Here is a 25457-nt window from a genome sequence, read left to right on the forward strand (position 1 = left end):
GTAAGTCTGTAACTTGAAAGATTTACCATAAGATTGGAGTAAATATCTCTATTGCTGAGAATCCAAGGGCTACTCATGGAGTATAGTTAGGATTCCTAGAATTTTGTCTTTTCGCCAGGAGGGTTTGGAGAAGGGATTATCGACAAGTTCCCTTATCTATTTTGTTACACAAACGTCTGGCGGATGTCCCAGATGTACAGTCATTTTGTCAGGCCTTGGTCAGGATCAGGCCTGTATTCAAACCAGTTACTCTTCCATGGAGTCTTAATTTAGTTCTCAAAGTTCTTCAAGGGGCTCCGTTTGAGCTCATGCATTCCTTAGATATTAAGTTGTTATCTTGGAAAGTTTTATTTCTTGTTGCTATTTTCTTCTGCTCAGAGTGTGTCTGATCTCTCGGCATTTCAGTATGAGTCTCCTTAACTTATTTTCCATTCAGATAAGGTAGTTTTACATACTAAATTAGGATTCCTTCCTAAGGTTGTTTCTGATCGGAACATTAATCAGGAGATTGTTGTTCCTTCCTTGTGTCCTAATCCTTCTCAGAAAGAACGACTTCAGCACAATTTGGACGTGGTTCGTGCTTTAAAGTTTTACTTGCAGGCGACTAAGGACTTTCGTCAGTCGTCTTCTTTGTTTGTGATTTTCTCATGAAAACGTAAAGGACAGAAATCTACAGCAACTTCTCTTTCTTTTTGGCTGAAGAGTATCATACGTTTTGCTTATGAGACTGCTGGACAACAGCCTCCTGAGAGAGTTACGGCTCATTCCACGAGGGCTGTTGCTTCCTCATGGGCATTCAAAAATGAAGCTTCTGTGGAACAGATTTGCAAAGCTGCAACTTGGTCTTCTCTTCACGCTTTTTCAAAATTCTACAAATTTGACACTTTTTCCTCGGCTGAGGCGGCTTTTGGGGAAAGGTTCTTCAAGCAGTGGTGCCTTCCATTTAGGTTCCCTGTCTTGTCCCTCCCGTATCATCTGTGTACTCTAGCTTGGGTATTGAATCCCATTAGTAATTAAGATGATCTGTGGACTCATTGTGTCATAAAAAAGAAAAGATTACCTGATGCTTACCTGATAAATTTATTTCTTTTTTGACACGAGTCCACGGCCCGCCCTGTTCTTGTAAGACAGGTTGTTGGTTATTGTAAACTTCAGACACCTCTGCACCTTGGTTTTTCCTTTCTTTCCTTAACTTCAGTCGAATGACTGGAGTGGGAGGGAAGAGAGGAGCTATTTAACAGCTTTGCTGTGGTGCTCTTTGCTGCCTCCTGCTGACCAGGAGGTGAATATCCCATTAGTAATTAAGATGATCCATGGACTCATCGTGTCAAAAAAGAAATACATTTATCAGGTAAGCATAAATTTTCTTTTCGCTGCTTTCAGACTCCCATTGATTCCTATGGCATCCCCGGCCTCCAGGGTGGCGGATTGAAAACCAGGTACGCTGGGCCGGAATAGTGGCGAGCGTTAGAACTTTGATAACTAGCAAAAGTTGTCAGATAGTGCCGAATTTGTATTCGGAACATCTGTTATGACGTAAGCATCGATCTGTGTCGGATTGAGACCGGCAGATCGTATGTTGCTTCACAAATTTCAACTTTTGCCGGTCTGTAGGCTTTGATAAATAAGGCGAATCAGGCTCGCCACAATTACACTGCGGAATTGGAGCGTATTTGCGGTTTACGGCTTGATAAATAGGCCTCTGTGTCTTAAAGAATTCAGAGAGCTCCGCCCCTGTAAAGTCTGCACTATAATTTCTCTAGAATCTGATCATCAGAGCCGCAGGCTTTACACTTCTTTGCACAGAGCTGCCAGTTCCAGTGTAACTCATTAGGTATGGTTCAGTGGCGCTTTACCTCTGGGATGTGCTCCTGAGACGTAGGGATCACGTGTATAATGATTACACACCTACCACACCTCGTGTTACTGGACTCTATACAGGTAGCTCTCGCCTGCAGGATATATAGAGAGGTCATTTTACATGCAGAGAGGAACATCACATGTATGTACACAGGCTGTCACTACTGTGCACGTGATATTACCCATAGGAGCATACACTGATGTATATACACAGGCTGTCACTACTGTGCACGTGATATTACCTATAGGAGCATACACTGATGTATATACACAGGCTGTCACTACTGTGCACGTGATATTACCCATAGGCAGCATACACTGATGTATATACACAGGCTGTCACTTCTGTGCACGTGATATTACCTATAGGGAGCATACACTGATGTATATACACAGGCTGTCACTTCTGTGCACGTGATATTACCCATAGGAGCATACACTGATGTATATACACAGGCTGTCACTTCTGTGCACGTGATATTACCCATAGGAGCATACACTGATGTATATACACAGGCTGTCACTACTGTGCACGTGATATTACCCATAGGAGCATACACTGATGTATATACACAGGCTGTCACTTCTGTGCACGTGATATTACCTATAGGTAGCATACACTGATGTATATACACAGGCTGTCACTACTGTGCACGTGATATTACCTATAGGCAGCATACACTGATGTATATACACAGGCTGTCACTACTGTGCACGTGATATTAACCATAGGCAGCATACACTGATGTATATACACAGGCTGTCACTACTGTGCACGTGATATTACCTATAGGCAGCATACACTTATGTATATACACAGGCTGTCACCACTGTGCACGTGATATTAACCATATGAGCATACACTGATGTATATACACAGGCTGTCACTTCTGTGCATGTGATATTACCTATAGGAGCATACACTGATGTGTATATACAGGCTGTCACTTCTGTGCACGTGATATTACCTATAGGAGCATACACTGATGTATATACACAGGCTGTCACTACTGTGCACGTGATATTACCCATAGGCAGCATACACTGATGTATATACACAGGCTGTCACTACTGTGCACGTGATATTACCCATAGGAGCATACACTGATGTATATACACAGGCTGTCACTTCTGTGCACGTGATATTACCCATAGGCAGCATACACTGATGTATATACACAGGCTGTCACTTCTGTGCACGTGATATTACCCATAGGAGCATACACTGATGTATATACACAGGCTGTCACTTCTGTGCACGTGATATTACCCATAGGGAGCATACACTGATGTATATACACAGGCTGTCACTACTGTGCACGTGATATTGCCCATAGGAGCATACACTGATGTATATACACAGGCTGTCACTTCTGTGCACGTGATATTGCCCATATGAGCATACACTGATGTATATACACAGGCTGTCACTTCTGTGCACGTGATATTACCTATAGGAGCATACACTGATGTATATACACAGGCTGTCACTACTGTGCACGTGATATTACCCATAGGAGCATACACTGATGTATGTACACAGGCTGTCACTTCTGTGCACGTGATATTACCCATAGGAGCATACACTGATGTATATACACAGGCTGTCACTTCTGTGCACGTGATATTACCTATAGGTAGCATACACTGATGTATATACACAGGCTGTCACTTCTGTGCATGTGATATTACCTATAGGAGCATACACTGATGTGTATATACAGGCTGTCACTTCTGTGCACGTGATATTACCCATATGAGCATACACTGATGTATATACATAGGCTGTCACTTCTGTGCACGTGATATTACCCATATGAGCATACACTGATGTATATACACAGGCTGTCACTACTGTGCACGTGATATTACCTATATGAGCATACACTGATGTGTATATACAGGCTGTCACTTCTGTGCACGTGATATTACCCATATGAGCATACACTGATGTATATACATAGGCTGTCACTTCTGTGCACGTGATATTACCCATATGAGCATACACTGATGTATATACACAGGCTGTCACTTCTGTGCATGTGATATTACCCATAGGAGCATACACTTATGTATATACACAGGCTGTCACTTCTGTGCACGTGATATTACCTATAGGGAGCATACACTGATGTGTATATACAGGCTGTCACTACTGTGCACGTGATATTACCTATAGGGAGCATACACTGATGTATATACACAGGCTGTCACTTCTGTGCACGTGATATTACCTATAGGAGCATACACTTATGTATATACACAGGCTGTCACTTCTGTGCACGTGATATTACCTATAGGGAGCATACACTGATGTGTATATACAGGCTGTCACTACTGTGCACGTGATATTACCTATAGGGAGCATACACTGATGTATGTACACAGGCTGTCACTTCTGTGCACGTGATATTACCTATAGGGAGCATACACTGATGTGTATATACAGGCTGTCACTTCTGTGCACGTGATATTACCTATAGGGAGCATACACTGATGTATATACACAGGCTGTCACTTCTGTGCATGTGATATTACCCATAGGTAGCATACACTGATGTATATACACAGGCTGTCACTTCTGTGCACGTGATATTACCTATAGGAGCATACACTGATGTGTATATACAGGCTGTCACTACTGTGCACGTGATATTGCCCATAGGCAGCATACACTGATGTATATACACAGGCTGTCACTACTGTGCACGTGATATTACCTATAGGAGCATACACTGATGTATATACACAGGCTGCCACTACTGTGCACGTGATATTACCCATAGGAGCATACACTGATGTATATACACAGGCTGTCACTACTGTGCATGTGATATTACCCATATGAGCATACACTGATGTATATACACAGGCTGTCACTACTGTGCACGTGATATTACCTATAGGGAGCATACACTGATGTATATACACAGGCTGTCACTACTGTGCACGTGATATTACCTATAGGAGCATACACTGATGTATATACACAGGCTGTCACTACTGTGCATGTGATATTACCCATAGGCAGCATACACTGATGTATATACACAGGCTGTCACTTCTGTGCACGTGATATTACCTATAGGGAGCATACACTGATGTATATACAGGCTGTCACTACTGTGCATGTGATATTACCCATAGGTAGCATACACTGATGTATATACACAGGCTGTCACTACTGTGCACGTGATATTACCCATAGGCAGCATACACTGATGTATATACACAGGCTGTCACTACTGTGCACGTGATATTACCCATAGGCAGCATACACTGATGTATATACACAGGCTGTCACTACTGTGCACGTGATATTACCTATAGGGAGCATACACTGATGTATATACACAGGCTGTCACTTCTGTGCACGTGATATTACCTATAGGGAGCATACACTGATGTATATACAGGCTGTCACTACTGTGCACGTGATATTAACCATAGGAGCATACACTGATGTATATACACAGGCTGTCACTACTGTGCACGTGATATTACCCATAGGAGCATACACTGATGTATATACACAGGCTGTCACTACTGTGCACGTGATATTAACCATAGGAGCATACACTGATGTATATACACAGGCTGTCACTACTGTGCACGTGATATTACCCATAGGCAGCATACACTGATGTATATACACAGGCTGTCACTACTGTGCACGTGATAATACCCATAGGCAGCATACACTGATGTATATACACAGGCTGTCACTTCTGTGCACGTGATATTACCCATAGGCAGCATACACTGATGTGTATATACAGGCTGTCACTTCTGTGCACGTGATATTACCCATATGAGCATACACTGATGTATATACACACGCTGTCACTACTGTGCACGTGATATTAACCATAGGAGCATACACTGATGTATATACACAGGCTGTCACTTCTGTGCACGTGATATTACCCATATGAGCATACACTGATGTATATACACAGGCTGTCACTTCTGTGCACGTGATATTACCCATATGAGCATACACTGATGTATATACACAGGCTGTCACTTCTGTGCACGTGATATTACCTATAGGAGCATACACTGATGTGTATATACAGGCTGTCACTTCTGTGCACGTGATATTACCTATAGGGAGCATACACTGATGTGTATATACAGGCTGTCACTACTGTGCATGTGATATTACCTATAGGAGCATACACTGATGTATATACACAGGCTGTCACTTCTGTGCATGTGATATTACCTATAGGAGCATACACTGATGTATATACACAGGCTGTCACCACTGTGCACGTGATATTACCCATAGGAGCATACACTGATGTATATACACAGGCTGTCACTTCTGTGCACGTGATATTACCTATAGGAGCATACACTGATGTGTATACACAGGCTGTCACTACTGTGCACGTGATATTACCTATAGGAGCATACACTGATGTATATACACAGGCTGTCACTACTGTGCACGTGATATTACCCATAGGAGCATACACTGATGTATATACACAGGCTGTCACTTCTGTGCACGTGATATTACCCATAGGTAGCATACACTGATGTATATACACAGGCTGTCACTTCTGTGCACGTGATATTACCTATAGGAGCATACACTGATGTGTATATACAGGCTGTCACTTCTGTGCACGTGATATTAACCATATGAGCATACACTGATGTATATACACAGGCTGTCACTACTGTGCACGTGATATTACCTATAGGAGCATACACTGATGTATATATACAGGCTGTCACTTCTGTGCACGTGATATTACCCATAGGCAGCATACACTGATGTATATACACAGGCTGTCACTACTGTGCACGTGATAATACCCATAGGCAGCATACACTGATGTATATACACAGGCTGTCACTTCTGTGCACGTGATATTACCCATAGGCAGCATACACTGATGTATATACACAGGCTGTCACTTCTGTGCACGTGATATTACCCATAGGCAGCATACACTGATGTATATACACAGGCTGTCACTTCTGTGCACGTGATATTACTCATAGGCAGCATACACTGATGTATATACACAGGCTGTCACTTCTCTGCATGTGATATTACCCATAGGAGCATACACTGATGTATATACACAGGCTGTCACTTCTGTGCACGTGATATTACCCATAGGCAGCATACACTGATGTATATACACAGGCTGTCACTACTGTGCACGTGATATTACCCATAGGAGCATACACTGATGTATGTACACAGGCTGTCACTTCTGTGCACGTGATATTACCTATAGGCAGCATACACTGATGTATATACACAGGCTGTCACTTCTGTGCACGTGATATTACCTATAGGCAGCATACACTGATGTATATACACAGGCTGTCACTTCTGTGCACGTGATATTACCTATAGGCAGCATACACTGATGTATATACACAGGCTGTCACTTCTGTGCACGTGATATTACCTATAGGCAGCATACACTGATGTATATACACAGGCTGTCACTTCTGTGCACGTGATATTACCTATAGGCAGCATACACTGATGTATATACACAGGCTGTCACTTCTGTGCACGTGATATTACCTATAGGCAGCATACACTGATGTATATACACAGGCTGTCACTTCTCTGCATGTGATATTACCCATAGGAGCATACACTGATGTATATACACAGGCTGTCACTTCTGTGCACGTGATATTGAGATATATATATATATTTATACACTGACTGGGACTGCACTTCTGGCTGTATACCTTGTGTGCTTGAGCGAGGGGCCAGACTAAAAGGGTAAAATAGCTTTTATATAATGAAAAATCAAATTGTTAAAAATAAAAAAAAAGTTAACTTCTTTCAGCCTGGACTGCAAACAAAGCACTAAATGTAATTGGGAGCTGTGAATAAGTTCTCTAATAGCGGATAATGACCGTTTCATATGTTTGTGAATTTAGATGCAAGTCTGCAGCCATATTTGGAACAAATAAATCAAATTGAAGATCAAGTAGCATCATTGGAAAATGCAGCGTATAAACTGGACGCTTATTCAAAACGGCTAGGTAAGTACATATGTCACTCACTGTGACCTGCGTCTTTCAGTAACATCATAATTCAAATAAAGCAGACATTTTAAACAACTTTCCAATTTACTGCTATTTCATCGGATTCACTCTCTGTGTTTCCTTTTGCTGAAAACATTCCTAGGTAGGTGTGAATCAGCAACCCACTACTGGAAGAAGCTGCGGATTGGCGACTGCACAGTAGTGCATTACTGCTCATTTAAGGATATCTAGAGAATGAAGCTAATTTTAATAGAAATAAATTGGATAGTTATTTAAAGGGACATAATACTCATATGCTAATTCACTTGAAACTGATGCAGTATAACTGTAAAAAGCTGACAGGAAAATATCACCTGAGCATCTCTATGTAAAAAAGGAAGATATTTTACCTCACAATCTCCTCAGCTCAGCAGAGTAAGTTCTGTGTAAAAAGTTATACTCAGCTGCTCCCAGCTGCAGGTAAAAATAAAAAAAAAATGAAGAAATGAACAGCAGCCAATCAGCAGTGCTGAGGTCATGAACTCTTACTGTGATCTCATGAGATTTGACTTAACTCTCATGAGATTTAATAGTAAGCTTCCTTTACCTGATTGGTGAAATAATATGAGAGTGCACAATGCTCATCCCTTCTGCTGTCCTAGGACAGACACTAAAATGCTGCTTAGAAATCCTTTACAATGGGAGGTGGCTACTGAGGAACTTTTGAGGTAAAATATCTTTCTTTTTTACATAGAGATGTTAAGGTGATATTTTCTAGTCAGCTTTTTACAGCTATGCTGCAGCACTTTAAAGTGTTTAAACATTTGGGTATTATGGCCCTTTAAAATTGTATGCTCTTTCTGACTCATGAGAGAAATCGTATGCTCTGTCTGACTCATGGGAAAAAATGTTTGAGTAACGTCCCTTTTAAAGGATTTACGTGCAAATGTCTAACTTTTTTTCTATGTTCGTATGCTCTGTCTCTTATGAGAGAAATAGTATGTTCTGTCTGACTCATGAGAAAAGTTGTATGCTCGCTCTGACTCATGAGAGAAATTGTATGCTCTGTCTGACTCATGAGAGAAATCCTATGCTCTGTCTGACTCATGAGAGAAATCGTATGCACTGTCTGACTCATGAGAGAAATCCTATGCTCTGTCTGACTCATGAGAGAAATCCTATGCTCTGTCTGACTCATGAGAGAAATCCTATGCTCTGTCTGACTCATGAGAGAAATCCTATGCTCTGTCTGACTCATGAGAGAAATCCTATGCTCTGTCTGACACGAGAGAAATCCTATGCTCTGTCTGACTCATGGGAAAAAATATTTGAGTAACGTCCCTTTTAAAGGATTTACGTGCAAATGTCTAACTTTTTTTCTATGTTCGTATGCTCTGTCTCTCATGAGAGAAATAGTATGTTCTGTCTGACTCATGAGAGAAATTGTATGCTCTGTCTGACTCATGAGAGAAATTGTATGCTCTGACTCATGAGAAAAGTTGTATGCTCGCTCTGACTCATGAGAGAAATCGTATGCTCTGACTCATGAGAGAAATCGTATGCTCTGACTCATGAGAGAAATCGTATGCTCTGACTCATGAGAGAAATCGTATGCTCTGTCTGACTCATGAGAGAAATCGTATGCTCTGTCTGACTCATGAGAGAAATCGTATGCTCTGTCTGACTCATGAGAGAAATCGTATGCACTGTCTGACTCATGAGAGAAATCGTATGCTCTGTCTGACTCATGAGAGAAATCGTATGCTCTGTCTGACTCATGAGAGAAATCGTATGCTCTGACTCATGAGAGAAATCGTATGCTCTGACTCATGAGAGAAATCGTATGCTCTGACTCATGAGAGAAATCGTATGCTCTGACTCATGAGAGAAATCGTATGCTCTGTCTGACTCATGAGAGAAATCGTATGCTCTGTCTGACTCATGAGAGAAATCGTATGCTCTGTCTGACTCATGAGAGAAATCCTATGCTCTGTCTGACTCATGAGAGAAATCGTATGCTCTGTCTGACTCATGAGAGAAATCCTATGCTCTGTCTGACTCATGAGAGAAATCCTATGCTCTGTCTGACTCATGAGAGAAATCGTATGCTCTCTCTCATGAGAGAAATAGGGGGGTAGTTATCAACGTGTCAACTTTCCTGCCTTCGCCAGCCCAATACGCCCGCCTAAGCTCGCCTCACATCGCCGCCGCGGACCTGAAAAATTTCACCTAAGTTATCAAGTAAAGCTGTCAAAAAGCCGCGCACCAAGTACGGGGCGATGAGCAGCGGACTGTGAGAGTTATCACACATCCGATCTCGCTGCTCTTCGGCTGTTTGACAGCTTTCTTGCTAGCCTGTCACTAAGCACTCACACTAAACTACACTGTTCTACCCCCTATACCGGCGCCCCCGGAGCCCCCCCGCAACTAAATAAAGTTACTAACCCCTAAACCGCCGCTCCTAGACCCCGCCGCAAGTCTTATAAATGTATTAACCCCTAAACCGCCGCTCCCGGACACCGCTGCCACCTACATTATACCTAGTAACCCCTATCCTGCCCCCCCTATACCGTCGCCCTCTATAATAAAGTTATTAACCCCTATCCTGCTGATCCCGCACCTCGCCACAAATAAATAAATAGTTTAACCCCTAAACCGCCGCTCCCTGAACCCGCTGCAACCTATATTAAATTGATTAACCCCTACCCTGCCCCCCTACACCGTCGCCACCTATAATAAATGTATTAACCCCTATCCTGCCCCCCACTACACCGCCGCCACTGTAATAAAATTATTAACCCCTAAACCTAAGTCTAACACTAACCCTAACACCCCCCTAACTTAAATATTAATTAAATAAATCTAAATAATATTTCTCTTATTAACTAAGTTAATCCTATTTAAAGCTAAATACTTACCTTTAAAATAAACCCTAATATAGCTACAATATAAATAATAATTATATTCTAGCTATCTTAGGATTTATTTTTATTTTATAGGCACCTTTCAATTTATTTTAACTAGGTACAATAGCTATTTAATAGTTATTAACTATTTAATAGCTTACCTAGCTAAAATAAAGAGAAATTTACCTGTAAAATAAAAACTAACCTAAGTTACAATTACACCTAACACTACACTATACTTTAATAAATTAATCCTATTTAAAACTAAATACTTACCTGTAAAATAAACCCTAAGATAGCTACAATATAATTATTACATTGTAGCTATCTTAGGATTTATATTTATTTTACAGGTAACTTTGTATTTATTTTAGCTAGTTAGAATAGTTATTAAATAGTTATTAACTATTTAATAACTACCTAGCTAAAAGAAATACAAAATTACCTGTAAAATAAATCCTAACCTAAGTTACAATTAAACCTAACGCTACACTATCATTACATTAATTAAATAAATTAACTACAAATAACTACAATTCAATACAATTACATAAACTAACTAAAGTACAAAAAATAAAAAAGCTAAGTTACAAAAAATAAAAAAAATAAGTTACAAACATTTAAAAAAATATTACAACAATTTTAAGCTACTTAAACCTAATCTAAGCCCCCTAATAAAATAACAAACCCCCCCGAAATAAAAAAATGCCCTACCCTATTCTACATTAAAAAAGTTCAAAGCTCTTTTACCTTACCAGCCCTTAAAAGGGCCTTTTGTGGAGGCATGCCCCAAAGAATTCAGCTCTTTTGCCTGTAAAAGAAAAATACAACCCCCCCCCAACATTAAAACCCACCACCCACATACCCCTAATCTAACCCAAACCCCCCTTAAAATAACCTAACACTAATCCCCTGAAGATCATCCTACCTTGAGTCGTCTTCACTAAACCGAGCAGCGATGGAACCGAAGAGGACATCCGGAGTGGCAGAAGTGATCCTCCAAGCGGCGCTGAAGAAATCTTCCATCCGGGCGATGTCATCTTCCAAGAGGCGCTGAAGAAGTCTTCTATCCGGGCGATGTCATCTTCCAAACCGGGTCTTCAATCTTCATCCCGCCGACGCGGAACATCCTTCTTTCCCGACGGACTACCACGATTGAAGGCTCCTTTAAGGGACGTCATCCAAGATGGCGTCCCTTCAATTCCGATTGGCTGATAGGATTCTATCAGCCAATCGTAATTAAGGTAGGAAAAATCTGATTGGCTGATTGAATCAGCCAATCAGATTCAAGTTCAATCCGATTGGCTGATCCAATCAGCCAATCAGATTGAGCTCGCATTCTATTGGCTGTTCCGATCAGCCAATAGAATGCGAGCTCAATCTGATTGGCTGATTGGATCAGCCAATCGGATTGAACTTGAATCTGGCTGATTCAATCAGCCAATCAGATTTTTCCTACCTCAATTCCGATTGGCTGATAGGATTCTATCAGCCAATCGGAATTGAAGGGACGCCATCTTGGATGACGTCCCTTAAAGGAGCCTTCATTCGTCGGTAGTCCGTCGGGAAAGAAGGATGTTCCGCGTCGGCGGGATGAAGATTGAAGACCCGGCTTGGAAGATGACATCGCCCGGATAGAAGACTTCTTCAGCGCCTCTTGGAAGATGACATCGCCCGGATGGAAGATTTCTTCAGCGCCGCTTGGAGAATCACTTCATCGGATGGAAGATTTCTTCAGCGCCCCTTGGATGATCACTTCTGCCGCTCCGGATGTCCTCTTCGGTTCCATCGCTGCACGGTTGAGTGAAGACGACTCAAGGTAGGATGATCTTCAGGGGATTAGTGTTAGGTTATTTTAAGGGGGGTTTGGGTTAGATTAGGGGTATCTGGGTGGTGGGTTTTAATGTTGGGGGGGGGGTTGTATTTTTCTTTTACAGGCAAAAGAGCTGAATTCTTTGGGGCATGCCCCACAAAAGGTCCTTTTAAGGGCTGGTAAGGTAAAAGAGCTTTGAACTTTTTTAATTTAGAATAGGATAGGGCATTTTTTTATTTTGGGGGGTTTGTTATTTTATTAGGGGGCTTAGATTAGGTGTAATTAGCTTAAAATTGTTGTAATATTTTTAAAATGTTTGTAACTTATTTTTTTTATTTTTTGTAACTTAGCTTTTTTTATTTTTTGTACTTTAGTTAGTTTATGTAATTGTATTTAATTGTAGTTATTTGTAGTTAATTTATTTAATTTATTTAATGATAGTGTAGTGTTAGGTTTAATTGTAACTTAGGTTAGGATTTATTTTACAGGTAATTTTGTATTTCTTTTAGCTAGGTAGTTATTAAATAGTTAATAACTATTTAATAACTATTCTAACTAGCTAAAATAAATACAAAGTTACCTGTAAAATAAATATAAATCCTAAGATAGCTACAATGTAATTATTAATTACATTGTAGCTATCTTAGGGTTTATTTTACAGGTAAGTATTTAGTTTTAAATAGAAATAATTTATTAAAGTATAGTGTAGTGTTAGGTGTAATTGTAACTTAGGTTAGGATTTATTTCACAGGTTAATTTCTCTTTATTTTAGCTAGGTAAGCTATTAAATAGTTAATAACTATTTAATAGCTATTGTACCTAGTTAAAATAAATTGAAAGTTACCTGTAAAATAAAAATAAATCCTAAGATAGCTACAATATAATTATTATTTATATTGTAGCTATATTAGGGTTTATTTTAAAGGTAAGTACAGTATTTAGTTTTAAATAGGATTAATTTAGTTCATAATAGAAATATTATTTAGATTTATTTAATATTTAAGTTAGGGGGGTGTTAGGGTTAGTGTTAGACTTAGGTTTAGGGGTTAATAAATTTATTACAGTGGCGGCAGTGTAGTGGGGGGCAGGATAGGGGTTAATAAATGTATTATAGGTGGCGACGGTGTAGGGGGGGCAGATTAGGGGTTAATAAATTTAATATAGGTTGCGGCAGTGTCAGGGAGCGGCGGTTTAGGGGTTAAACTATTTATTTGCGGCGAGGTGCGGGATCGGCAGGATAGGGGTTAATAACTTTATTAGAGAGGACGGCGGTATAGGGGGGGCAGGATAAGGGGTTACTAGGTATAATGTAGGTGGCGGTGGGCTCCGGGAGCGGCGGTTTAGGGGTTAATATGTATAGAGTAGCTTGCGGTGGGCTCCGTGAGCGGCGGTTTAGGGGTTAATCATTTTATTTAGTTGCGGCGGTGTAGGGGGGACAGATTAGAGGTGTTTAGACTCGGGGTACATGTTTTAGGGTGTTAGGTGTAGACAACTCCCATAGGAATCAATGGGATGTCTGTCAGCAGCGAACTTGTACTTTCGCTATGGTCAGACTCCCATTGATTCCTATGGGATCCGCTGCCTCCTGGGTGGCGGTTTGAAAACCAGGTACGCTGGGCCGTAAAAGTGCCGAGCGTACCTGCTAGTTTTTTGATAACTAGCAAAAGTAGTCAGATTGTGCCGCACTTGTGTGCGGAACATCTGGAGTGACGTAAAAATCGATCTGTGTCGGACTGAGTCCGGCGGATCGAAGTTTACGTCACAAAATTCTACTTTTGCCGGGATCTAGCCTTTGTTAACTAAGGCGAATCAGCCTCGCCACAAATACGCTGCGGAATTCCAGCGTATTTGAGGTTGACGGCTTGATAACTAGGCCCCATAGTATGTTCTGTCTGACTCATGAGAGAAATTGTATCCTCTGTCTGACTCATGAGAAAAGTCGTATGCTCGCTCTGACTCATGAGAGAAATCGTATGCTCTGACTCATGAGAGAAATCGTATGCTCTGACTCATGAGAGAAATCGTATGCTCTGTCTGACTCATGAGAGAAATCGTATGCTCTGTCTGACTCATGAGAGAAATCCTATGCTCTGTCTGACTCATGAGAGAAATCGTATGCACTGTCTGACTCATGAGAGAAATCCTATGCTCTGTCTGACTCATGAGAGAAATCCTATGCTCTGTCTGACTCATGAGAGAAATCCTATGCTCTGTCTGACTCATGAGAGAAATCCTATGCTCTGTCTGACTCATGAGAGAAATCCTATGCTCTGTCTGACTCATGAGAGAAATCGTATGCTCACTCTGACTCATGAGAGAAATTGTATGCTCTGACTCATGAGAGAAATTGTATGCTCTGACTCATGAGAGAAATTGTATGCTCTGACTCATGAGAGAAATTGTATGCTCTGACTCATGAGAGAAATCGTATGCTCTGACTCATGAGAGAAATCGTATGCTCTGACTCATGAGAGAAATCGTATGCTCTGTCTGACTCATGAGAGAAATCGTATGCTCTGTCTGACTCATGAGAGAAATCGTATGCTCTGTCTGACTCATGAGAGAAATCGTATGCTCTGTCTGACTCATGAGAGAAATCGTATGCTCTGTCTGACTCATGAGAGAAATCGTATGCTCTGTCTGACTCATGAGAGAAATCGTATGCTCTGTCTGACTCATGAGAGAAATCGTATGCTCTGTCTGACTCATGAGAGAAATCGTATGCTCTGTCTGACTCATGAGAGAAATCCTATGCTCTGTCTGACTCATGAGAGAAATCCTATGCTCTGTCTGACTCATGAGAGAAATCCTATGCTCTGTCTGACTCATGAGAGAAATCCTATGCTCTGTCTGACTCATGAGAGAAATCCTATGCTCTGTCTGACTCATGAGAGAAATCCTATGCTCTGTCTGACTCATGAGAGAAATCCTATGCTCTGTCTGACTCATGAGAGAAATCCTATGCTCTGTCTGACTCATGAGAGACACACACACATGCAGCCCCACACACACACCCACACACGCAGCCCCACACACACACATAGTCAGCTTTTTACACATGATTAATGATATTGTCACTGTTTTGTTTTTTCCTGCAGAGGCAAAGTTCAAGAAACTAGAGAAACGGTGAAAGGCAAATGAACAAGGACCATAGCTCAGAAAGGCTAACGGAACAATAAACAATGTGCAATTGCTCCTAAAGTGACTTGTAATAAGGTTGTTGTGCACATGACAGATACTTGTTCATATTTAGACTCTAGAATAAAGGGCATTGTGCCCAGTAGACGCACAAATATCTCATGTCTTACACTGCTGCCAGCGTATTTATTTAGTTGGCTCAGCCCAATGACGTTGAACAGTTTCTCTCTTATGAACCTGCTTCATAACTGGCTATAGCTTTGTGTTCTCCTAAAATGAATTATCCCCATTGTCTTATGTTCTGGGGATAAGGCAGCTAGTGAATATATATCATCGCTGCACTTACTTGTGTGCTCAATCAGTATACACATTTAAATGTCACAGTGAACAATTATTTGATGAGCGTTTAAATCCAGTGAGTGCGGATGTTCGGATGTTTTTCTTTTGCTATTACAGACTGTTTTACTGCACCCTGGTTTTGGAAGAATTTATTTAGTGAGAGTGTGTTTGTGTGTGTGTGTTTTTGTATGTGTGTGTGTATGTTTGTATATGTGTGTGTATGTATTTATATGTGTATATATATATATATATAAATATATATATATATATATGTATGTGTATATATGTGTGTGTAATGTATATGTGTGTGTGTATGTTTGTATATGTGTGTGTATGTGTATATATATATATATATATAGTGGATATAAAAAGTCTACACACCCCTGTTAAAATGTCAGGTTTCTGTGATGTAAAAAAATTAGACAAAGATAAATCATTTCAGAACTTTTTCCACCTTTAATGTGACCTATAAACTGTACAACTTGATTGAAAAACAAACAAACTTCTAGGTAAAGGGAAATAAAAATAAAAAAATAAAATAATATGGGGATGTAGCAGCTGTGTTCAGAATTAAGCAATCACGCCTGCCATCATTTAAAGTGCCTCTGATTAACCCCAAATAAAGTTCAGCTGTTGTAGTTGGTCTTTCCTGACATTTTGTTAGTCGCATCCTACAGCACAAGCCATGGTCCGTAGAGAGCTTCTAAAGCATCAGAGGGATCTCATTGTTAAAAGGTATCAGTCAGGAGAAGGGTACAAAAGAATTTCCAAGGCATTAGATAAACCATGGAACACAGTGAAGACAGCCATCATCAAGTGAAGAAAATATGGCGCAACAGTGACATTACCAAGAACTGGATGTCCCTCCAAAATTGATGAAAAGACGAGAAGAAAACTGGTCTGGGAGGCTGCCAAGAGGCCTACAGCACCATTAAAGGAGCAGCAGGAATATCTGGCAAGTACTGGCTGTGTGGTACATGTGACAACAATCTCACGTATTCTTCATATGTCTGGGCTATGGGGTAGAGTGGCAAGACGGAAGCCTTTGCATACGAAAAAAAACCATCCAAGCCCAGCTAAATTTTGCAAAAACACATCTGAAGTTTCCCAAAAGCATGTCGCAAAAGATGTTCTGGTTTGATGAAACCAAGATTAAACTTTTTGGCCATAATTCCAAAAGATATGTTTGGCGCTAAAACAACACTGCACATCACCAAAAGAACACCATACCCACAGTGAAGCATGGTGGTGGCAGCATCATGCTTTGGGGCTGTTTTTCTTCAGCTGGAACTGGGGCCTTAGTCAAGGTAGAGGGAATTATGAACAGTTCCAAATACCAGACAATATTGGCACAAAACCTTCAGGCTTCTTCTAGAAAGCAGAACATGAAGAGGAACTTCATCTTTCAGCATGACAATGACCCAAAGCATACATCCAAATCAACAAAGGAATGGCTTCACCAGAAGAAGATTAAAGTTTTGGAATGGCCCAGCCAGAGCCCAGACCTGAATCCGATTGAAAATCTGTGGGGTGATCTGAAGAGGGCTGTGCACAGGAGATGCCCTCACAATCTGACAGATTTTGAGTGTTTTTGCTAAGAAGAGTGGGCAAATCTTGCCAAGTCAAAATGTGCCATGCTGATAGACTCATACCCAAAAAGACTCAGTGCTGTAATAAAATCAAAGGGTGCTTCAACAAAGTATTAGTTTAAGGGTGTGCACACTTATGCAACCATATTATTTTAGTTTTTTATTTCTACTTCCCTCCACCTAAAAGATTTCAGTTTGTTTTGCAATTAAGTTGTACAGTTTATAGGTCACATTAAAGGTGGAAAAAGTTCTGAAATGATTTATCTTTGTCTCTCATTTTTTTACATCACAGAAACCTGACATTTTAACAGGGGTGTGTAGACTTTTTATATCCACTGTGTGTGTGTGTGTGTGTGTATATATATTTCTTTCATGTAAGTTTCCCAAACCTCAAAATGCCTATAAATACACCCCTCACCACACCCACAATTAAGTTTTACAAACTTTGCCTCCTATGGAGGTGGTGAAGTAAGTTTGTGCTAAGATTTCTACATTGATATGCGCTTCTCAGCATTTTGAAGCCCGATTCCTCTGAGTACAGTGAATGTCAGAGGGATGTGAAGAGAGTATCACCTATTGAATGCAATGGTTTTCCTCACGGGAGATCTATTTCATAGGTTCTCTGTTATCGGTCGTAGAGATTCATCTCCTACCTCCCTTTTCACATCGACGATATACTCCTCGTATTCCATTACCTCTACTGATAACCGTTTCAGTACGGGTTTGGCTATCTGCTATATGTGGGTGGGTGTCTTTCGGTAAGTATGTTTTCATTACTTAAGACACTCTCAGCTATGGTTTGGCACTTTATGTATTACTATAAAGTTCTAAATATATGTATTGTACTTATATTTGCCATGAGTCAGGTTTATGTATATTTCCTTTTGCAGACTATCAGTTTCATATTTGGGAAAAAACATATTTAGGAAATGTTTTTCTTACCTGGGGTTTAGTCTTTTTTCAAATTGACTAATTTTTTTCATTAAATTTCGCGGGCAAAATTAGGCTTGTAATGGCGAAAAATGATAAAGTTTATTGTGTCATTCTTGGCGCGAGAATTTTTTGGCGCGAAGGTACGTCCGATGACGCCAATTCGTCATTTCCAGTGTCAGTTGACGCCGAGTTCTTTGCACAAGGTTGCGTCTTCAATGACGCGAGTGTGTCATTTCCGGATGTTGTTCGCAACAAAAAAAATTCAGTTGCGTTGTTAGTCATACTTGGCGCCAAATAATTTCATTATTTAAAAGCCCCATTCCTATATGCCTCTTGCCTTTTTTCTATGTCAGAGGGCTATGCTGTTTGCATTTTTTCCTATTCCTGAAACTGTCATATAAGGAAATTGAGAATTTTGCTTTATATGTTGTTTTTTTCTCTTAAATTTAAGAATTAAAATAAGGTTTAGAGGGCGCTTTAAAAAAGCTGAAGATATCACAGAATAATTTTAGGCAGATATATTTTATAGAATACAATGTGGTACAAACTAACGTAATAATCCGTTCACAATATCTATTTGATAAAAATCTTATTTATTGACCAAAGGTTTATATTAGACAATTTAACTCAAACAATGAATTGGGACGTCTCCCATAATATAAAGAACTCTTGTGTATAGTTCAATGCAATATAATATACTAATAGATTATAGAATCAAATTGGCAGTATATAAAGGCTTTAAATGACTATTCAGTTAAATCATTAGTGTGCAAACATATACCGCCTAATTAGGCAGACACAGATTTTCAAATTCTTTAATAAAAAACGTACATGTTGCCTTAATCAATTACTAACATCAGTTAATATATTCACTTATGTTAGAAATGGGGTCTCCAGTTGGCAGTCGGTTTGCACCCTGTCCAAGTAGGGACCCTCACTCTAGTTAGGATAAGGGAGATACCCGCTCAGATAACCCCTGGTCACCCCCTTGGTAGCTTGGCACGAGCAGCAGGCTTATCTCAGAAGCAATGTGTAAAGCATTTGCACATAACACACAGTAACACAGTGAAAACACTACAAAAGGGCACCACACCAGTTTTAGAAAAAAATAGCCAATATTTAACTATTTAAAACAAGAGCAAATACGATAGAAATCCAGCATACAGTAATAAAAATATGAATGCTGCAAGATGTATTCAAAAACACAGTTCCTTGCAGTCGATAGCTCCACCTGGGGCTATCACGGCGTCGTGATACACAAAACCAACAGTTCAGGCCGGCCGCGGTTGTGATCCTTGCGGTGAGCTCCGTAGAGCGGAGTCGGTTCATGAGTCGTCGGGCCCTTGGTGTTTACACGTGTTGCGGATCAAACTCCGGGCTGATGACGTCAGGTGCGCCGGCGTCGGGACTGCGGTGCGAATCGGGACGATGCAACGTGCGGTGCCCACAGGTTACAGTGCAGGCAGCGGCTCGGTGACGGCATCCAGCGGCGTCGGTGAGACCAGGGCTGCGGTGTCCACAGGTCACGGTGCAGGCAGGGATGCCTGGTGACGACACTGGAGTCGATGGTGCTGGCGTTGGGAGGACGGGACGGTGCTTTGTGTACCTCACGAGCGGTGTCCACAGGCCACGGTGCAGGTGTCAGCAGGAGCGGCGGGGATGCCCAGGCTGCGGTGTGAGCAGGCAATGCCGGAGTGCGGGGCCCACAGGTCGCGGTGCGAGCATCGGCTCGGTGAAGTCGTCCGATGATGGCGTCGGTGAGACCAGGGTCGCGGGGCAATGTGGCTCCATGCAGCGTCGACAAGTCACGGTGCAGGCCAGTGGCGTCGTCGCAGTGATTTCTCCTCTTGAACAGCACAAAACACACAGTTCCCAGTGCTGCAGGTCGAGAAAACTGAAGTCTTTGGTGTCCCTGAGACTTCCAACAGGAGGCAAGCTCTACTCCAAGCCCTTGGAGAACTTTCTCAAGCAGGACACACAGCAAAGTTTACCCTTTGCACTCTTTTCAGGCAGAAGCAGCAACTGCAGGCCAGTCCAGCAACGCAACACAGCAAAGGGACAGTACTCCTCCTCCAGCTCTTCTCCTTGCAGAGGTTCCTCGTGAGTCCAGCAAGATCCTAGAAAGATTCCAGAAAGATTCTAAAGTCTGTAGTTTTGGGTGCTCTTCTTATACCCATTTTGGCCTTTGAAGTAGGTTTACTTCAAAGAAGATTCTCACTTGCTTGTGAAATCCTGCCTTGCCCAGGCAAGGCCTCAGGCACACACCAGGGGGTTGGATTCTGCATTGTGTGAGGGCAGACACAGTTCTTTCAGGTGTGAATGACCACTCCTCCCCTCCCTCCTAGCAGAGATGGCTCATCAGGAAATGCGGGCTACACCCAGCTCCCTTTGTGTCACTGTCTAGTGAGAGGTGCAAACAGCCCAACTGTCAAAATGACCCAGACAGGGAATCCACAAACAAGGCAGAGTCACAGAATGGTTTAAGCAAGAAAATGCTCACTTTCTAAAAGTGGCATTTTCGAACACACAATCTCAAAACCAACTTTACTAAAATATGTATTTTTAAATTGTGAGCTCAGGGACCCCAAACTCCACCTGTCCATCTGCTCTCAAAGGGAATCTACACTTTAATCATTTATAAAGGTAGCCCCCATGTTAACATATGAGAGAGAGAGAGAGGTTAAATCACCCCTAGAGCCAACATCTTGGAAACCTCCTTCGTGATGCTGGCCTTCACTCTGTCAGCCAACCTGTAAACCTTGTTTTTCACAGGCAAGCTGTCTCCAGTGTCCACATCATGCATGCAAAGATGGGTGACCCCTGGAGCGAGTTTGAACAGAGTTGCAAAGTGTTCCAGTAACTGGCGACACTCACTCTGTTGTTCTAGAGTCAGAGAAGGGGAGAGGACCACACCTTCTACTGACCCATCCTGCTCCTTGGCAGACAGGAGGTCAGGGAGACGTTCACTCTCCTCTTCCGTCCCATCATCTGTAGCCAGAAGCATGGTTAACTCGGACCTCTCGAAGTGGGGTTTGAGGCGGTTTACATGTAGGACCCTCAAGGGGTTCCTAGGAGTCTGCAAGTCCACCAAGTAGGTAAGGTCACTCTTGCGCTCCTTCACCTCAAATGGCCCTGACCACCTGTCCTGCAGGGGGCCATGACCCACACTTTTTGGCCAGGCTGAAACTCAACCAGAGTGGTATTCTGGTCATACCAGTGTTTCATGTCCTCCTGGCTCTCTTGCGCGAGCTTCCGGAAGCGGGCGGTCTGGTTCCGGAAGGGCAGCATGTAACTAAATACATCCTGGGGTGGCTTCCTAGGAGCTTGCTCCCAGCCCTTCTTCACCAGACTCGGAGGTCCTCTGACCGGGTGCCCATACAACAGTTCAAAGGGGCTAAAGCCCACCCCCTTCTGTGGTACTTCCCGGTAGGCAAAGAGAAGGCAGGGTAAGAGGACGTCCCACTTACACCTCATGGAGTCTGAGAGACCCCCAATCATGCCTTTCAGGGTTCGGTTGAATCTCTCAACCAACCCGTTACTTTTGGGGGTGGTAAGGAGTGGTGAATTTGTAGTTCACTCCACATTCCTTCCACATGGCTTTTATATACATGGACATAAAATTGGTACCCCGGTCAGATACCACCTCCTTGGGGAAACCCACTCGGTTAGAGACCCCCATCAGTGCCCTGGCCACAACGGGCGCGGTCACTGTTCTCAGCGGGATAGCTTCCGGGTACCGGGTGGCATAGTCCACCAAGACCAGGATGAACCTGTTGCCTAGGGCTGTCTTGGGGTCCAGAGGCCCTACTATGTCAATGCGCACCCGCTCAAAAGGGGTGCTCACGACAGGAAATGGTTGGAGGAGGGCGTTACCCTTCCCTCCACTTTTGCCACTTGCTTGGCAAGTCTGACGGGATCTGCAGAATGCATCAGAATGTTTTCTCATCTGGGGCCAATGAAAGTGGGTGACAAGCCGGTCAAAGGTCTTGCCTTGCCCCAAATGTCCTGCCAGAGGCACATCATGAGTCAAGCCCAGTAGGAAGGCTCTGAAGCGCTGGGGTACCACCAGCACACAGGCTGCCCCAGGTTCAGCAACCTTAGGCTCACTGTACAGGAGATCATTCTCCCAGTAAATCAGGTGACCCTTGGGCTCAGCGCCAGCTGCCTGGTCTTCGGCCTGCTGCCTAAGACCCAGGAGAGTAGGACACACCTTCTGCTCTGCGCAGAACTCCTCCCTGGTGGGACCCCCCTCTTGCTCAGGTAGGTCTCCCAGTTCAGCCACTTGCTCCCCGGTAGGTGCCGGGGCTTCCCCCTCAAGGTCAGCCTCCTTCCAGACCGTGGGAACCTCTGGGGCGGGTTTCCCGCACCCCTTGCCCTTTCTCGTGGCAGTCACCTGGGCCACTGTTTCAGGCTCCAGGTCCGTCTGATCACCCTGATTGGCTGCCATGGACCGAGTGGTCACGCATGCCCACTCTGGCAACCCTAACATCCCCAAGTGCGACCAGAGCTCCACCTCCTTCCAGGCGGAAGTCTCCAGGTTGTTGCCCAGCAGACAGTCAACTGGCATGGTGGGACTCACAGCTACCCTCAAGGAACCTGAGACCCCTCCCCACTCAAAGGGAACCTGCGCCACCTTACATCGGCGCTCCGAGCTGTCCACTGCAACTACTTGGTGGAATACACCAGGGACTATGTGTTCTTCAGACACCAGGTGACACCGGACCATGGTCACACTGGCTCCAGTATCTCTGAGAGCCTCTACCCTCTGCCCATTGATGGTCACCCACTGTCTGTATTTTTTAGTGTTATCAGGCATTAGGTTTCTCTGGCGCATCTCCCTGTCCCCTAGTGAGACAAGGGTCATCTCTGTGGGATCCCCACACCCCCCTGGGACCACCTCCTCCCCAAGCGCTACACTGGCCAAACCCTTGGTCTGCCCATTGCTGGGTGGTGGTGTCCACTTGGGACACTTGGGATCACCCTTCATGTGACCCTCCTGGTCACAAGCATAGCACTTACGGTGCCCTGCCTCTGCAGGCTTTCCTGCAGAGGCCCATGGTTTCTTATCTCCTGCGGGGGTGGGATTTCCTACCCGGGTTACTAGATTGGGGCCCTTTGGAAGACTCCTTTGGTTTACCCTTGCCCCCCCCCCCCCACTCTGCTGCTGGGAACCCTGCCCACCTTTGGCAGAATCTCCCCCATATAACTTTTTGTGGACTCTGGTACTCACCCAGCGGTCCGCCTCCACAGCAAGCTTCCTGGGGTCAGTCAGCCTACTATCAGTTAAGTGCTGGCGCAGCTCTGAAAAACATAGACTAGACAAGTGCTCCCACGCAATTAAGTTGTACAGCCCCTGAAAATCTGTCACATTGCTGCCCTTCACCCAACCATCCAGTGCTCTGCAAAACGAATCTACACATTCTAACCAGGTCTGGGACTCAGTTTTCTTACTTTGCCTAAACTAATCCCTGTACTTGTCAGGAGTGAGACCATACCGAGTGAGAAGGGCCTCCTTCATGTCAGCGTAGGTGAGGTTGTACCCCTTGCCCAAAGCTAGCAAAGTGTCCCTCCTCTGTGAAGTGGTTCCACAATCCTGCCCCCCAATTCTTCTCAGGGACCCCATTCATGTGGATGGATGCTTCATATCCCTGAAACCACCTCTGTATGTCATCTACCTTCTTGTACTCTCTCCCTACGTTTTTAGGAACGTGCACAATTCTGTCTGACTGCACTGAGGAGTTGTTGCCACCATCCTGGCTGGACCTGCTCCTCACATCCAGCTTTTTTACTTTAAGCTCATGCTCCAAGAGCATTTTCTTCTCCATTTTCAATCTCTCCAACTCAATCTGGTGTCTCCTGGCTTCCCTCCTGTCCTCCACCTCCTCTGGAGTCAGGCTCTTAGAACCACCACTGCTGCCTGAACCAGGGGGTACCTCCCCCCTTAGCAGCTCCTGCACCCTTAGTACATCTTCCCTAGGATTTGTGTCAGCAGACTCTCTCCATTTGGATCCTCAGCCTGCTCACTGGCAGCTCTGGTGGCTACCCAGGCCCTCAGCGCCTTTTGTAGCTCATCCTTCTTGTTGAGGCCTCTGACCTGAACTTTGAGATTTTTACAAACTGTCTTCAGTTCCTTCATGGTATAGGTTTCCAGCCTATCCTCCTCAAAAGCCAAATCCTGGGATGCAACTGAAGATGCTCTCGATTGAGACATGTCGTTGGAGTTCACTTGAACTCAAGATCAAAAATAGGTCAAAGAGAAAAACAGAAATAGAAATCTGTATGTGGCACGTAATGGTCTGCGATATGGTAGTAGTGTACACCAATCACTGTAAGTCAAGTGCAAATGCAAGTCCTATCCCACCAATGCACCAATGTTAGAAATGGGGTCTACAGTTGGCAGTCGGTTTGCACCCTGTCCAAGTAGGGACCCTCACTCTAGTTAGGATAAGGGAGATACCCGCTCAGATAACCCCTGCTCACCTCCTTGGTAGCTTGGCACAAGCAGCAGGCTTATCTCAGAAGCAATGTGTAAAGCATTTGCACATAACACACAGTAACACAGTGAAAACACTACAAAAGGGCACCACACCAGTTTTAGAAAAAAATAGCCAATATTTAACTATTTAAAACAAGACCAAATACGATAGAAATCCAGCATACAGTAATAAAAATATGAATGCTGCAAGATGTATTCAAAAACACAGTTCCTTGCAGTCGATAGCTCCACCTGGGGCTATCACGGCGTTGTGATACACAAAACCAACAGTTCAGGCTTGTCGCGGGCCAGCTACGGTGTCGGGAAGACCCGCAAACAGTACCTTGGATTTGCAGGGCGTTGATGCAGGAGTCGTCGGGCCCTTGGTG

At 43.1% G+C, this 25457-nt stretch overlaps 1 protein-coding gene across 3 annotated transcripts in view; it reads left to right on the top strand.

Annotated features, from left to right (window-relative positions):
• Nucleotides 1-15887, top strand: part of LOC128639727 (biogenesis of lysosome-related organelles complex 1 subunit 2) — a 128910-nt gene extending 113023 nt beyond the window's left edge. For all 3 annotated transcript variants that reach the window (XM_053691843.1, XM_053691841.1, XM_053691842.1), the window contains exons 5-6: nt 7789-7893; nt 15693-15887. In XM_053691843.1, the coding sequence (XP_053547818.1) occupies nt 7789-7893; nt 15693-15724 (137 nt within the window). In that variant the 3' untranslated portion in view covers nt 15725-15887. The remainder of the gene's footprint in view (nt 1-7788; nt 7894-15692) is intronic.
• The last annotated feature ends 9570 nt before the right edge of the window (nt 15888-25457 follow it).

Source organism: Bombina bombina, chromosome 9 (genome assembly GCF_027579735.1).
Source record: "Bombina bombina isolate aBomBom1 chromosome 9, aBomBom1.pri, whole genome shotgun sequence".
Classification (NCBI taxonomy): Eukaryota; Metazoa; Chordata; class Amphibia; order Anura; family Bombinatoridae; genus Bombina; species Bombina bombina.